The sequence below is a fragment of the Gracilinanus agilis genome, chromosome 6 (genome assembly GCF_016433145.1).
Source record: "Gracilinanus agilis isolate LMUSP501 chromosome 6, AgileGrace, whole genome shotgun sequence".
NCBI lineage: Eukaryota > Metazoa > Chordata > Mammalia > Didelphimorphia > Didelphidae > Gracilinanus > Gracilinanus agilis.
In genome coordinates, this window is record NC_058135.1 from 194178520 (window position 1) to 194194741 (window position 16222).

General features: G+C 34.9%; 1 protein-coding gene across 1 annotated transcript in view; it reads left to right on the forward strand.

The window, feature by feature from the left end:
* DHX15 (DEAH-box helicase 15) overlaps positions 1–16222 on the forward strand; it is a 71705-nt gene that overhangs the window by 38883 nt on the left and 16600 nt on the right. Inside the window, exons 6-9 of the mRNA XM_044680379.1 lie at positions 2147–2314; positions 12467–12553; positions 14044–14193; positions 14582–14690. Of these exons, the coding sequence (XP_044536314.1) occupies positions 2147–2314; positions 12467–12553; positions 14044–14193; positions 14582–14690 (514 nt within the window). The remainder of the gene's footprint in view (positions 1–2146; positions 2315–12466; positions 12554–14043; positions 14194–14581; positions 14691–16222) is intronic.

Sequence of the window (16222 nt, forward strand, 5' to 3'; positions counted from 1 at the left end):
GGAGTACAGCTTGGTGGACTTGCTCAGGTTTTCTTATTCTTGGATTTAAAACCAAGCAGAGCAACTGATGGAAAATCAAGTTAGCTGGAAAGTTCTGGGCCCTCTATCAAAGTAGGCTTTGGAAGGAGTTTATTGCTTCACCCTCTAAACCTTCAATCAGAAGAGAAAGGTGGCAGAGGTTGTTGAGGTGTTGGATATCAAAACTGAATTGGTGGTTGATGTTTTAGTTAATGAATGTATTCATGGAGTTAAAATCAAACAGAGCAGCTATAGAAAAATGAAACTCTTAAAGGACCTTCAGTTTCTGGGCACATTCATTTTATAAATGAGGAAACCAAGACCTAACCTGGCTATAGCCACATGTGTTAACAAGTAGTAGAAGCAGGACTTGAGCATAGATCCTCTGGTTTGTGAGATTTAGATTACAGAGTGGAATTCTAGCTGCAGAGAGAGGGTCAGGCCACAGTTCAGAATTATGAGACCTTTTTTTCTCTTTTACCTCCTTTAAGGTATGCTCTCAGTAGTGGTGTTATATATAGTATATGAGTATAAACAACTGGTGAGACCCATTCAAAACTCTACCCTTAGTATAATAGATTATTTTTTAATAGTGCTTAGATTTGTATTATAAACTCCTTTAATAAGTGTAGACATCTCTGTTTTTAGGCCTTGTTTCTGATTACCAGAGGTGCTAATGACAAGTCATCGTTTATATCTTTGATTCTATTCATTATCTTTGATTTTATCAACCACTTTTACATCATTTTAATAACTTGCATGAAAAATTGTTTTTCCAGTAAAACTTAAGAATATATAGTATTCCATTGAGTCAAGTGGCTTTTTGTAATCATTAAACACAGTAAGATCTTCTATCACCAGAGCCTTTCAGTCCATTGTTCTATAATTAATCATTTGCAGAAATCCTGCCTAATAGCTTTCATTATGACATTTTCAAAGTCATTCTCTTAACATAAGAAAGGCACACAGCTTAGTAATTATTGATGTTTTCTCAATCATCATCTTCTTTGGATAATATGTTTGATTCCTTTCCCACAGCTACCATCACCACATTCCTATTTGAACATTTAGAAATATCTTCTAATTTGTCAATGCTTTTAAGGTTCAGTTGCCTACAGTCTGGGTTACTACCTCACTGTTTTTGGTCTGGTCTAACTGTTCTTCCCATAATATTAAAAATTTTGATAAGAGTCAATATTTTTAAAAATATCCTCCTAAATTAGATAATTTAGTAATAGACATATTAAATGGGAATTGACCCTAGTTGACTTTCTTAACTGCTAGGTTGTAGATCATTTTTAATGTTTTAGTAAAAATTAAATTGGCATTCATAACTTTGTTAAGTACTTGGAAAATTATTTAAATAGATGTTGCCACTAGAGTAAATCATACTAGTAAATTACTATACATCTGATAATTTTTTTACCTCCCATCTTGGTATTCAATTAATCTTTCTTTTAATATATTTACAATGAAAATAATAATTATAAGGTGCACCCTAATTGAATTTGTACAAAAACTTAAATTATCTCAGCTTATGACAATTTTTGTTGGTAAAATTTTAACAATTTTTAATGATACATTTAGACATTTTTATTCATTGGATTTAGTTTATTTCTTGCCTATTCATGTTGATACTATAAAGGTGTTTGTTCTCATTAGGTACAATAAAGCAAATCTTCCATATAATTGCATTAGTGATACGTGACATTAAAGCTTAATTGGTTTATTTAAAATATCTTGCCCATCAATTTCTTCTAGATTGTGAAAATTGAAAAGGTCATGAGTACAGTTTAATATTCCTGGGTGAGAGATTTCAATTTTAGCACAATTTGTTGAGAAATAATTAGGAAATCTGACATGAAGAAAAAGGAGTGTTGAATGCAAATAAGGCCATATTTATGGGTTTGTTAGAATATGGAAGCCATAGCTTCTTGGGATTGTTGTGCAAACCTATTGGTGCTCACTGGATTAGTTTTAAGTTGCAAAATTGAAAATACAGTATCCATGAAGATAAAAATGTGCTGGCATACACAAAATAAACTTTGCACAGAACTTGATTATGGTAAATACTTGAAAAATATTTAAATTCATGTTGGTTTTGTTTACTTTAAACTTTTTTTCATAGGAAATTGATGAAGCCTGTAAGAGAATAAAGCGTGAAGTTGATGATTTAGGTCCAGAGGTTGGTGACATTAAAATCATTCCTTTGTATTCCACGCTTCCACCTCAACAACAGCAGAGAATTTTTGAACCTCCTCCTCCAAAAAAACAGAATGGAGCAATAGGACGAAAGGTAATCATTAAAGATTTCTTACATTTCATATTCTATGACATCTAGGATACTATGCGGGTACAATCATAATTATACCTTTTGTTTGTTTTACTTAACCATTTTAAGATTCACAAAATGCTTTCTTCACAGTAATGTTGGGAAGTAGGAAGCATGAGTCTTAATATCTCCAAGTTAGAAACTGAGGCTTAGAGGGGTCCATGGGCATCTACTAAATATTGGGGCTCGATGAGATATGTAGCTGGAAGTGTTTTAGAGCAAGCACTTAGTACTAGTTAAATTGTGTAAGACATCCTTTTAAGTAAACTGTCAATTTGTGGAATTAATTCCTAAATTCTTTGAGGTATACTAAACCAAGCAATATGGCAAGTATAATGATAGAGTTATGAATTTGATTTCACATAAGAAATTTCAAATTGTGCTTTTTAAGGAAAAAATTAATTCCTCAGTTCCACAACTTGTAAATATGTTCCAGCAAAATTGATTATAAAAGGAATTTTCTTTCTATTTGGAGAATCCTTGTTATAGTAAAAACCAAGATTCTAGGGAATATATAATCTAATTGAAATGAATTGTATTTATTGGTGGGGGGCTATTTTTTATAAAGTTCCTATCAGTTTCTTTATATTACTGTTGACTGTAATTAAGGCTTTGAATCCCTATTAGCATGGTTAACAACTGAGAATACTATTAAAATTCTTTGCTTCTGTGATTCAAACCCCCCACCCCCCCAAAAAAAAAATCCAACAACTTTGATTTAATGTATAACTGACTTCATCATTACTCATCCATGAAGTTTACTGATTTGTCTAGAATTGTATATTGCTCAATAAAAAAGGAAAATGGGCCCTGTGGAAATGCTTCTGTAGTTGAAAAGTTTGATGATCCAAGAGCAGTGTGTATGATAACTTAGTGCTTTCTTGAAAGTTGAGGACAGCCATCCTGAAATTGTTGACCTCTAAAGGAGAACCCTGGGCACTGAGAAAGTAAACTATTTTAAACCGAAGTGCTATAGCAGTTGCTTTTATATGATTAATCTATTGTTTGCAATTTATTGATCCTTTTGGTACTGCCTGATCACGTTTATCTATATCCCCCCACCTAAATGGACCTGCCTAATATAAAAGAAAAGGTTTCTCTTGGTTTTCTTAGATATTCTACCTTTATTTAAACCAATGTTAAGCTTTTACTCTGAAATTTGCCCTAGTAAATGTTTAGTAGTTTAATCTCTCAGTTATCGTAAGACTAGGTTTCTATTAAAAGTTCTTGGGAAGGGAAGAAGTGGAAGGAAAGAAATAAGCACTTATTAAATAGCACTTGCTACATTCTACCCACCGTGCTAAAGGGTACTTAATAAATAGTATCTTTTTAAATCTTCATTAGGATTCTTGAGAGGTAGATACTTTTACTAGACTCATTTTAAAGATTAGAAAAACTGGTCATGTGGATTTCCCTAGAGTCCAGTGAGTATCTGAAGTCATATTTGAACTCAGGTTTTTCTGACTCCAGAATTAGGGTTCTATTCACTGCACCAACTAGTTGCCTCTAAAGTGGTTCACCTTTGGTTCATTGACTGAGATGCATATGAGAGGGAATGTTTTAGTCATTGAGATACATGTTCTCATTTACAAAAAAAACCTAAAACTATAATTGTCTAAGCATTGTTAAGTCATTTTCTCTGAACTTTTTTGCCTTAGAAAGTGAAGATCAAAAAATAAATTCTCTTAGGAAGTCTTGTTCTTAAAGGACCTAAGTTTGAATCTTACCTACTGTATGACCTTTCTTGTGCCACTTATTAGCGCCACCTTTGTTCATAGTCTCCAATTTTATTTCATGTGCTTTTAATGGATTACTATTATTATTACCTTTTAATAGCTAATGATCTCTTAAATTCATCTATACAAGTGTGAAAATAATATTCCCAAAGCTTAGGTCTTTGTGTACACTGATCTTCATTGACATTTTTTGACCTCCAAGATAAAATTTAAACTCCTTAGCTTATCTTTTAAAGCCCTTCATAGTCATATTCTAGCTAGCATTTCCACTTATTAAACCCCTTTACTCATTCATAGGGTTCAGCCGAAGTGGCATACTTACTGTTCTCTGAATTCAGCATTACATTTTCCCACTTCCTTTGCATAGGATGCCCCTTTTCCCCCCAATATCTTGTAACCATTTCCTTCTCAATTTTTCCTTAAGGAATCTTTGCATCAGAGCTATTTAGTCCAACCCCAATCTGGCAGGTTCTCTAGACTTGAATTGGTAGTTGATGGCAGAGCCTCCGAATGGATTTAAATCAAAGGTCCCTTGACTCCAAATCTAACTCTCTTTCCACTCTCCCATTCCCCTCTCTCCTCCTTCACATAATTCATAATTCAGGTTAGTTTCCATTGGGAAGAAGTAGGTAGAATATTCCTTTTTAATTTTAATTTTCCCCCAATTACATGTAAAAACAGTTCCTAACATTTTAAGAATTTTGAGTTTTGAATCCCTCCCCCCATGATAAGCACTCATTGATTTTACATGTGCAATCATGTAAAATATTTTCCCACGTTCATCCTTTTGTTGAAGGAAACTTGAACCAAAAACAAAAAAATTAAGAAAGCGAAAAAATTTGGCTTTGGTCTGAATTCAGACTCCGTCAGTTCATTCTGAAAGAAGATGGCATTTTTTATCATGAATCTTTTGGGATAGTTTTGGTTCATTTTATTGCTGAGAATCGCTATTATTCACAGTTGTCCATTGTAAAGTATTCCTTTCACTTTACAGTGTTCTCCTTGTTCTACTTATTGCACTCTGCTTCAGTTCATGTTAAGTTTTTCAGGTTTTGCTGAGCTCCTCCTGCTCGCCATTTAGTATTTCAGTATAATCATATGCTCTAACATACTTAGCCATTCCCCATTTGATGGGTATACCCATCTTCCTCCATCTTCCCCTCCAATATGAATGCTCTTTCATGTATAATGATATGACCCATTCTATTTTTCACTTCCCCCTTCTCCCAATTCATTCCTCTTTCTCTTGCCTTAATTTTATTTTTTAAAAAATCATCCCATCATATTTGATTCACACCCTCTCTCTGTCTATGTATACTTCTAATTGTCCTAATAATGACAAAGTTCTTTGGCCTTACCGTAATCCACTTACCATGTAAGGGATGTACATAGTTTAATCTTTATTGAATGTCTTAGGATTTCTCATTCTTGTTTGCCTTTTTATGGTTCTCTTGAGTCTTGTATTTAAGAGCCAGATTTTCCCTTCAGCACTGGGCTTTTTCATCAGGTATGTTTGAAAGTCCTTTTTCATCAAACATCAATTTTTTCCTGGAAAGAGTTATGTTCAGTTTTGCTGGGTAAGAAGTGATTCTTCATTGAAGTTTCAGCTCCTTTACCTGCTGGAATATCATATTCCAGGCCCATCTCTCTAATGTACGAAGCTATTAAGTCTTGTGTTATCTTGACTGTGGCTCCATAGTATTTGAATTGTTTCTTTTTTTGCTGCTTGCAATATTTTTTCCTTGACCTAGGACTTCTGGAATTTGGCTCTAACAGTAATGGAGAACCTTTTTGGACTTTTTTTAGGGACCCCATGCCATCATCATCCTGCCCACCCCCCATTGCATGCCATGTCCTGCCCCCTCCACTCCTGTGTTTGGGGGTGAGGCCAGGCTCCCAGCCCTGGGCTAGCTGCACTCCATGGCTCCTGGGTGTTCTTATCTTCTTTGGAATTTTGTTCCTCTTATCAACTGTCCTGTTCTATTTTTTAAGGTAATAATTTCTTCAGTATTATTTTGTACCCCCTTTACCAAGTTGTTGATTCTTTTCTCATGATTTTCCCATATCACTCTCACTTCTTTTCTCAATTTTCTTTCTACCTCTCTTATTTGATTTCTTAAGTCCTTTTTGAATGCCTTCATTAATTCTTTTTGAGAACAATTCATATTTTTTGGAGGCTTTGGATGCAGTAACATTGACTTCATCTGAGTTTAATTCTGTCCTGTCACTAAAATAACTTTCTAGGTTGAGTTTCTTTTTTTTTGTTTGTTTGTTTGCTCATTTTCCTGTCTTTTTCTTTTCTTTTAATTAAAAAAAAACTATTAATATTGGGCTCTATACGTTTGGTGAAGGGAGCAGTGTTTAAAGCTTCAGGTTCCTTGTGCAGCTGTCTTCAGGCTAGCTCTAGGGATCTGCAAGTTTTCAGTTGTTCCAAAGTGGCATAATCTAAGGAGAGATGTGTTTAATACTTCAAACTGTGACCAGGGTACTCTTGCTCCCCTCTGTACTAGTGCTCCTCCTCACCCTGAGATCATACCCCTGTACCGTGACCAGGATCTGTGTGTGGGCAGTGCAACAACAGTCTCACACCCAGAAACAGGAGAGGGATCCCTATAATCTTCTGAGAGAGCTCCAGAAGCCATTGCTGCTGCTTTAGCTGCCCCCAAAGCCTTTTGCTATGGAGGGCCCCGTGTTGGTGTGCTGCTTTGAGCTCTCCTTCCACCTAGGTGCATTAGATCTTTAGTGCCAGCCTTCTAGGTTATTTTGGGTTGGAAAATTATTTCACCCTGTCTTATTGTGGGTTATGCTACTCCAGAATTCATTTTGAGGCATTACATCATAATTTTTTAGAGAGTAAGTTGATAGACATTAGATAGGTCTTCTCTTCCAACTTGGTTCTATGGGTCCGTCTGCCCTATATCCCCATTTCCTGCCCCTTTACCCCCCAGCATTTCTTTAGGAACTAGTACTGTTTTTCTCTACTCATTTATTTACATCTCATCTTTTATATGCATATTCCCAGTAGAATGTAAATTTCTTGAGAGTAGGAAACATTTTTTATCTTGTCTTTGTATGCTCCTGTACCTTACACAGGTACATAATAGGTACCTACCTAATAAGTGCTTGCTACAAGCTATCCCTATAATGTCCATGTTAACTAGTCCCTAAGTTATTCACTACTGTTGATTTCAGCCTTGGATCTTGCCCCTTAAATAATCCTTGATCCAGCAATCTGCCTTTGTCCTAAACTGTTCTGAAATGGATTTTGAAAATTCCTCACATACCACCTCTAAACTACGGGCATTATATTTTTTATAGCTTTTAGAAATAGTTATAACTCTTGAAGATATTAAATGGAAACACCTATTAGATTTTCTCCAGTGTTGATCATACTCCTTACTTCTAAAAGTTGATACCATTACGAAACTTTGTTGAACTCCACTACCCAACAATTCTATTATTATCAAGACCACCTCTTCCTCATGATAGTCATTAAATTGAATCTTTTTTAGAGATGCAGCCTGGCAACTAATCTTGCAGGTGCCATAGGGGACCCACAAAAGAAAATCCTTGGCCTTGCCAAATGAAACATCAGAAACAGGTATCATTTTATCAGTGGAAATGACATTCAAAAGGCATCAACTTCAGTTTCTATCACTGTATCCTAAGGACTGAGAATTTTCTACCTGGCTTAAACTAGAAAACTTTCATGTGTGTTTTCTCTCTCATTATAACGTGAACTCCTTAATAACAAGAACTGGTCTTTAAAATATTTTTATCTCTAGCATGCTTTGTACGTAGTAAGCATTCAGTAAAGGCTTCATTCAGTTATATTATTTTGTCTCAACTACCAAGACTTAAGGGAAAGAGGCAGTAAACTAAGCAACCATTGAGTTTCTCATTTAATCCTTCTTTAAAAGACTGGTTAAAGTTACATTTGTTGGTATCTTAAGGGTTCAGATTACTTGGGCCTTTGTGATGCATGCCTACTCACACACTCACTCCATATTTTGATTGTAGTGATAGCAATGGTAGTGTCCAAAGGGAATTTAAAATTATATTTCAGATTGCTCAGTCTTACAATAGAACCAAGTTCTATTCTTTCCCATCCTCCAAATAAATAGACCTGTTCCATGTTGTACAAAACCTTCTATTTAAAAAAAATTTTTTTTTTAACCTTACTTTCAAAATTGAAATCAGTACTGTGTATTGGTTCCAAGGCAGAAGAGTGTTAAGGGCTAGGTAATGGGAATTAAGTGACTTGCCCAGGGTCACACAGCTAGGAAGTGTCAGGTCAACTTAGAACCCAGAACCTCCTGTCTCTGGGCCTGGCTCTCAATCCACTGAGCCACATATCTGCCCCTAAAACCTGCTCCTATTTATTTATTTAGGATATTTTTCTGTGGTTACATGATTCATATTCTTTCCCTCCCCCCTTCTGGAACTGATAAGCAATTCCACTGGATTATACATGTATCATTGTTCAAAACCTATTTCCATATTAATATTTGCAATAGAGTGATCATTTGAAGCCAGAATCCCCAATCATATACCCATTGAACCTTATGATCAATCATATGTTTTTCTTCTGCATTTCTACTCCCACAGTAAAACCTGCTTCTATTAAGAGTACTTTTTTCCTGTACTCTACTACAAAAATGTTCCTTGGGTTTTCCTTTAGTGTATAGAAATCACAGGAATCAGTAAGTGGTTGAAACCCTGTTTGTACAGAAGTTTCTGTTTTGAAAGCTCATACCAAATGAAATTGTAAACCTGTTGCATTCCTTCTCCTTTAGCCAGTTTGTGGAATAGGATCTTAGAGATCACAGCCTACTTTTTAGACATTTTGTGAAGAAAACACTTTTTGAATACCACTATGCTAGATAAATATTTTGTTGTTCTTCAGTCATTTTAAGTCCAACTCTCTGTGACCCCTTTTGAGGTTTTCTTAGCAAAGATGCAAGAATGGTTTTCCATTTTCTCCTCCAGTTCATTTTATAGATGAGAACTGAGGAAATCAAGATTTGAAACCTTCCCAGAGTCACATAGCTAATAAGTTTCTGAGACTGGATTTGAACTCATGAAGATGAATCTTCCTGATCCCACGCCCAGTGCTTTATCTGTTACTTCAACTAGCAGCTCATAGGATACTCATCCTCAAAACAGAGATGATTTCCACAGGACCTCATTACAAGAACTAGAGTTTATACTTTCTGATCCACCTGGGCCCATTTTTCTAGGCCAGTTCTATTAATATTTGTATTTTTACTTTTGGAACATGGGTGGAGATCCCCTAGTGAGTGGATTCAGGTTATATAAAACTAACACTATTAGGACTGCTATTGTTTATATTATGTATTAGGCACTTCTGCTGTGCCACAAACAAAGCAACTCCTACCACCTGTAATTTGTCTTTATTTACCTAACTCTTGTAATACCTATAGTGGAGGGAAATGGTGCTTTTCTCTGGATTGTTGATGCTTCCATTAGGTTTCTTTCAACCTTTGATCTTATAATAAAATTCATTGTCATCACACTATGTCTTGGTTTCCATGACTGAAAACATAAGGTAGTTTAGTATCATGGCCAGTCAGCCATGTTTGAACCATTCCCAAGATAAAGTGAATGCACTAATGGGCACAAATTGAATAACTCCCAGAAACACCTATTCCCCTTAAATTTGAAATCGTCCTTCCTTTCTCCTTCCCGGTGTGAATTATACCTACAGTCATAATTAAGATTGTGGCTAATTTCCTAGCACTAGCAGTGGAAGCTGTATTTTGCTGTTATGTACTAAAGGCAGCTCCATTATGGGGAAGAGACTGATGTACCTCTTCAGGGCAGTTTGCTATAGCTATTGCCTTCCTGTCCCACTATGACTCAATTGTACTGTTACTCACTATTGTTGTAGCAGAAACTATATTTTTTAAGGAACTGAGGTCCAATAAAGACTTGTGGATCATATAATTCATCTCTTGCTTGTGCCCTAGCTCCCTCCATTGTCCCAGGGCTGGAAATAACTTAAAAAGTTCTAGAATTACTAAGAGCCAACAAAATTCTGGTTTGACAGCTAAGGAGAAACATAGAGGCAGCAGCATACATCATGGCTAATGTTCCCACTTCTCGATTTGTTGTTTTCCATGCCTTCTGTGGTTCACAGACATCTTTCTTCCTTTATATTTCCCCAATTATTACTAAAAGAAGGTCCAAGGTATCTGCTTCTAAAATTTGTGTGGGAGATTCCTGTGTCATAGTCTTACTGTGCTTACACATTAAGTACCTCATCACTGAGAATCCTTTTTTGACTTGCATATTTTTGTTCAGGAAAATCAGATGGGGCATTAAATTTTGCATCTCTATGTTGAGAATTCTTGTTTATAGTTCTTTGAGACAAAATCATAAGAAAAAATAGGATGACCAGATATTTTTTGAAGCTTTAGATACTTTTCATCTTGGAGGGCAAACATCTAAAAATATACATGCCCTGGGGCCCTGCATTAACTTGCTGACCTAACCTTTTCTCACCTTCCCTTTCTGTACTCCTGGCTTATGACATTTCTCTAAAAGTTAATCCCTGCTGCCTCAGACACTTTCCAGCTGCCTGATCCTGGGCAAGTCACTTGACCCCCATTGCCCACCCTTACCACTCTTCCACCCATGAGCCAATACACTGAAGTTAAGGCGCCCCCCCCCCAAAACCGAATAAATAAATAAATAAAGGTTAAGCCCTGGATTACCCTAATATAATAGAGAGGCAGTGTGGTATAATGGATAGTGAACTTTTCTTGGAGGCTAGAAGATGTGGCTTCTTATCCTATTTCTGGGCATGTACTGGGTGAGCAACCCAGAGAAAGTTGCTTAACTTCTTTGTGCTCTAAAGCATCTAAGACTTGTTGGCAGGGAAGGTGCTCATCTGCATTGGTAGAGGAAGCTCCTCACCAGGGGCTTGATTTGGTGATATTGATGTTGGTGTTAGTCATGATGATTATGTTACTTAGTTCAACCTTAAGTGGTGTTCTAAGGCCTCTGCTAAGAAAGGAAGGCAGGGAAATCTGTCATTCCCAAGAGAAAGCTTTGCATTCCCGTTGATTCAATTCTGCCATTCAAAATGATTTAATTTTCTAGAAGAGTTCTGTATAAATATTTTTTACTTAACAACTTATTGTATCTTGGTTTTGCTTATTTTTGTGTTGAGTCAAGCATCTCAAACTTCTGTCTTGCTGTTGTTTCACTTCTGATTGTTAGGTTTTCTAACAATTTTTCATTGAATGGTTAAATTGGAACCCAATTCAGTAAGCATCAAGTTATTGATCCTTACTGTATGCAGATCACTGTGTTAGCAAAGTTACCAAGTTTAGAAAAGTCCTTTTTTCTTATAAAGAAAATTTATTTTGTTAACTACTTCCCAATTATATGTAAAAAACATTTTTAATAATCATTTTTTCATTGTAACAATCATTGTATTCCATATTCTCTCCACCTCCCCAACCCTTGATACTAATTATACATATCATAGAACCTTTACATTGAACTACTATATAATGAAATACTCCTGGTATCAACTTATGGCTTCTATGGTCATTTAGAAATTTCAAAATAATATTAAAATTAATTTTTAAAAACTAACACATTTGTAAAAAATAAGGACTATATCAAATTATTTTATTTGGATTATTAACTATTTGAATTATTGGTACCACTTATAGGAGCAAGTGAGAATAATTTATGCTCAAAGTGCAAGTTGTTTAGCAGTAAGAATTTTTGCTTGTAGGGTTAAGTACAAGTAAAACTACATTAGGATTTTGCAGTTGTTTGTTCATATTGCTCTGAAGATGTAATATGGTACAGTGAAAAAAAGTGACTAATTTGACCCTGTCACTTAGACATTTGGTGACTTTTGAGCCAAGTCACAAATCTTTGATGAGCTCTTTATTCCTTTCCAGTCTTAATCTATGATTCTAGGTAAACAGTTACTGGAGGACAAATTTGCTAGTTTAGTAAGAATTCAATTAATATATATTTTTTTAATCAATTAACCAGCAAATCTCAGGTTTCTTGTGAAATTTTTTTGTTGTTGTATTTTTTTGTTACTTGCTCATCCTCAACCCAGACTTAAAATTTGAAGATATTTTTTAAGTACTCAGATTTTGTAGGAAAAACCTACAATTAAGATTTAAGTGGGCCAAGTTATATTTAGTTTGATTAAGAAAACAGTTGGATTAAACAAGCAAAGAGAATTTCTTTAACTTGTGTAATTTCTAGAAAATATTTATTATTATTTACTATAATTTATTGTGATTTATAACTTAATTTGTTTCTATCCTGCTACACAGTTATTTAATTTTGTATTAACATGTGGTGTGTTTATTTTATTCAACAGGTAGTTGTATCTACCAATATTGCAGAGACATCACTAACAATAGATGGTGTTGTATTTGTCATTGACCCTGGATTTGCTAAACAAAAGGTAAATGTTTTCACTATATAAAATAACTTGAGGTTTCTACAAATAGTCTTTTTTGCATATTCATTTAACACTGGAATTGAGCTCAGAAAATGGAATTTTTTCATGTCCTATTTGAATAAAAGGCTTTATAGAAGGAAGGAACTTTGTTGAGAGTTTATAAAGCATCTTTCTGTAAGCATTTTCTTGAATCAAGAAGGACATCAGAAATCTTTGTAACTAGATTGTATTTTCTTTTTGTTTGTTTTTAGCAAGTTTGACCATAGTAAATGTTAAAAATTACACAGGTTGTGGGCATGTAGATGGCAGAGTGGATTGAGAACCAGGCTGAGAGATGGGAGGTACCGAGTACAGATTTGACCTTAGACACTTCCTAGCTATGTGACCCCAGCCAAGCCATTTAACTCCCATTGCTTAGCCCTTAACTGTTTTTTGTCTTGGAACCAATACATAGTATTGATTCGAAGATGAATAAGGGTTTAAAGGGGAAAAAGAAAGAAAATAGTACAGCTTTACTCTGAAATCTGTTGTCAAATTCCGTCCCCCACCCCCATCCTCTCATAATTATTCTTCCAGCTAGAAAATTAGATTAAATATCTAGAATATTTTCATAGCCAGAATAGCTGATTCAGTGTAAAGGTTACATTGGCTGTCCATTAGAATAACTTTGGTTTTGGGGGCAGAATTTAATACTCATGCTATATATATATATTTTTTTTTTTAATTTTAAACCCTTAACTTCTGTGTATTGACTTATAGGTGGAAGATTGGCAAGGGTAGGCAATGGGGGTCAAGTGACTTGCCCAGGGTCACACAGCTGGGAAGTGTCTGAGGCCGGATTTGAACCTAGGACCTCCCGTCTCTAGGCCTGGCTCTCAATCCACTGAGCTACCCAGCTGCCCCCATCATGCTATATATTTTTGAAGGAAGCTTTGCTTCCTAGAGTGAATATTATAAATATCAACAGTATATTCCCTGGGTTTTTTTCATATTGAGTATCAGGTTTTTTTATTTGGAAATCTGTTTCTGAATTTACAATGGAATTTGTAGGTGGACAGGATATATTTTATCTTTTTGTTGCAAGATTCAAGAATTTTTCTAATAGACAAAATGATCTCATGCTATAGTAGAATCACAGTTTGAGTCCTTAGCTTCCATGGAGTTAGGACTTATAGATGGGGGAGTAGGGTAAGTTGAAAATGTTTGAGGTCAGCCGTAGCTTCTAGGATTTAGGGAGCTAAATTAGCAGCTTCCATGAACAAATTCAAGGCATGCATATATGTATATATATATGTATATATATATATATTCCAGTTCTTCCTTTTCTTCCACATCTTTTACCACTGGACAAGTATGAATATACTGAGAATTGCAGTGTTTTTATGTTTTATAGTAGAGTGAGCCATGAAGAGTCTTTATCAGGGCATATAAATTTAAAAGAAAATAACTTAGTAAGTAGTAAGAATTGTTTTGTCAATTATCACTTTTATTAGGTATATAATCCTCGAATCAGAGTGGAGTCTCTTCTGGTGACAGCAATCAGTAAAGCTTCTGCCCAGCAGAGAGCTGGTCGAGCTGGTCGTACCAGGCCTGGAAAATGTTTCAGGCTTTATACAGAGAAAGCCTATAAAACTGAAATGCAGGTAAGGAGTTAATTTTATTTAATTTGATATTTCTGGACACCATAAGCTGCCATGATTTGCTCAAATCTGTTTTAAAAAGCTCTCATAAGACAACATTAGTAATTTTAAATTTTTCCCATCTAATCAGTAAAGAAGTAGGATGTGGATCTTAAAATCATACAGTATTCTAATATAGCACGTGATAGATGCTAAACTACACTTTTCATATAAGAAGAAATAAAGTTTCCTTATTTAGGCAGTGCTTGGCTAATTAGCATTTGTTTTTTGTTTTTTTTTTCTGATGGGATAAACGGGTAAGAAAAAGATGCTATTTCTTGGAGGAATGGGTTAAGAGTAAACTTAATAAGCAAAACTACTATCTTAACATAGCACTGTGCTCTTCTGACAGGACAATACTTACCCTGAAATTTTGAGGTCTAATTTGGGTTCGGTAGTGTTACAATTGAAGAAACTTGGTATAGATGACTTGGTACACTTCGATTTTATGGATCCACCAGGTATGGTTTTTTAACATGACATTGTTCTTTAATAATGTGTTGCCAATACTTCTTAGCTCAATTTTTAGTTTTATCCTTGTGAAACTGTTAATTACCTCTTTATGCTGAAATTCAGTAAAAATATGTTAATTCTATTTTTCTCTAAATGACTTAAGATTGAATTCAGTATTTTTATGAATAACCTATATTTTGTGTGTGTATATATTCTCAGTTGGGGAATATAGACCTTTAAAAATGTGTCGATTATATTGTAAATTTGTAGCTCAGTGGATTTAGATAAGCATATTAAGCATTTTTTAAAAAATTATTTTGTCCTTTTTATGGTTAGCAAAGATGAGAACATCATGACTTAATTAGGTCCAACTTATTAACTTATATCCCCAAGGTTTGTAAGCCAGTATTCAGACTACATTTATATAGTTTTCTAAAGGGAGGAAATGTTATAAAAATTGGTGAGGTTCAAAGGTGAATTACTTGGTCAGACAGATTACATGGGCCAGGTGCTCTAAGAATTGAAGTATTAATAGTTTGATTTCTTCATCCTGGGAGCATGTGCCCAAGTCATATAAGAAAGAGAAGGAAGATGAATGAGGATGTTTCCTGATCTTTCCTTTGTGCAACTTTAATCTCATACAAAACTTTGAATAGTTAAAGTTGATCTTTTATGTTTTCCCACCTTCCAACTCTGTTGTCAGTAATTTATTTGAAATCTAATACATTTCCCCATGAGTAAGGACTATGTTTTTGTCTTTCTTTATATCCCCAACATTTAACAAAGTTCAATTCCTAGCACATAGTCAGCACTTCATTTATTAAGATCATCCACCAGTTAAAGAGGTTTACTGACTTATCTTTTCTCTCCCATATATGTATGTAATGATTATAGTAGAAATGAGAACTTGAGGCCATCAAGCCTAAATCCCCTCACTTTACAAATAAGAAAACTGAGGTCCAGAAAGGTTTAAATGGCCCAGAGTAATAGCTCTTAAGGGTTTGAGATAAAATCTGAGGTCACTTCACCACCTTCATCTTAGTTGTTTTTTGTTTTTGTTTTTAATTTTAAACCCTTAACTTCTGTATATTGAAGATTGGTAAGGGCTAGGCAATGGGGGTCAAGTGACTTGCCCAGGGTCACACAGCTGGGAAGTGTCTGAGGCCGGATTTGAACCTAGGACCTCCTGTCTCTAGGCCTGGCTCTCAATCCACTGAGCTACCCAGCTGCCCCCCTTCATCTTAGTTTTCCCAGTCAAGTATCTCATCCAAGTTTTCTATACCTAACTGCAAAATCACCTCTCTTACCCATTATTCCAAATGACAACCTCTGTTTCTTTGCTAGGTGACCTTAGCTTTTGACAGTTTGATTGAATTAATATTATTAATTAATGTGAGAATGATTGAAAGCCCTAAATCCTTCAGAAGCTATTTTGCTTTTTTTTCTTAAAGATGATTATTATTTAAAATTTTTGTCTTCTCTAGTTGCCTGCTTGCATTATAATAGCCGAATTGGTTTTGCTGGTGCAAAAAGTGTTAAA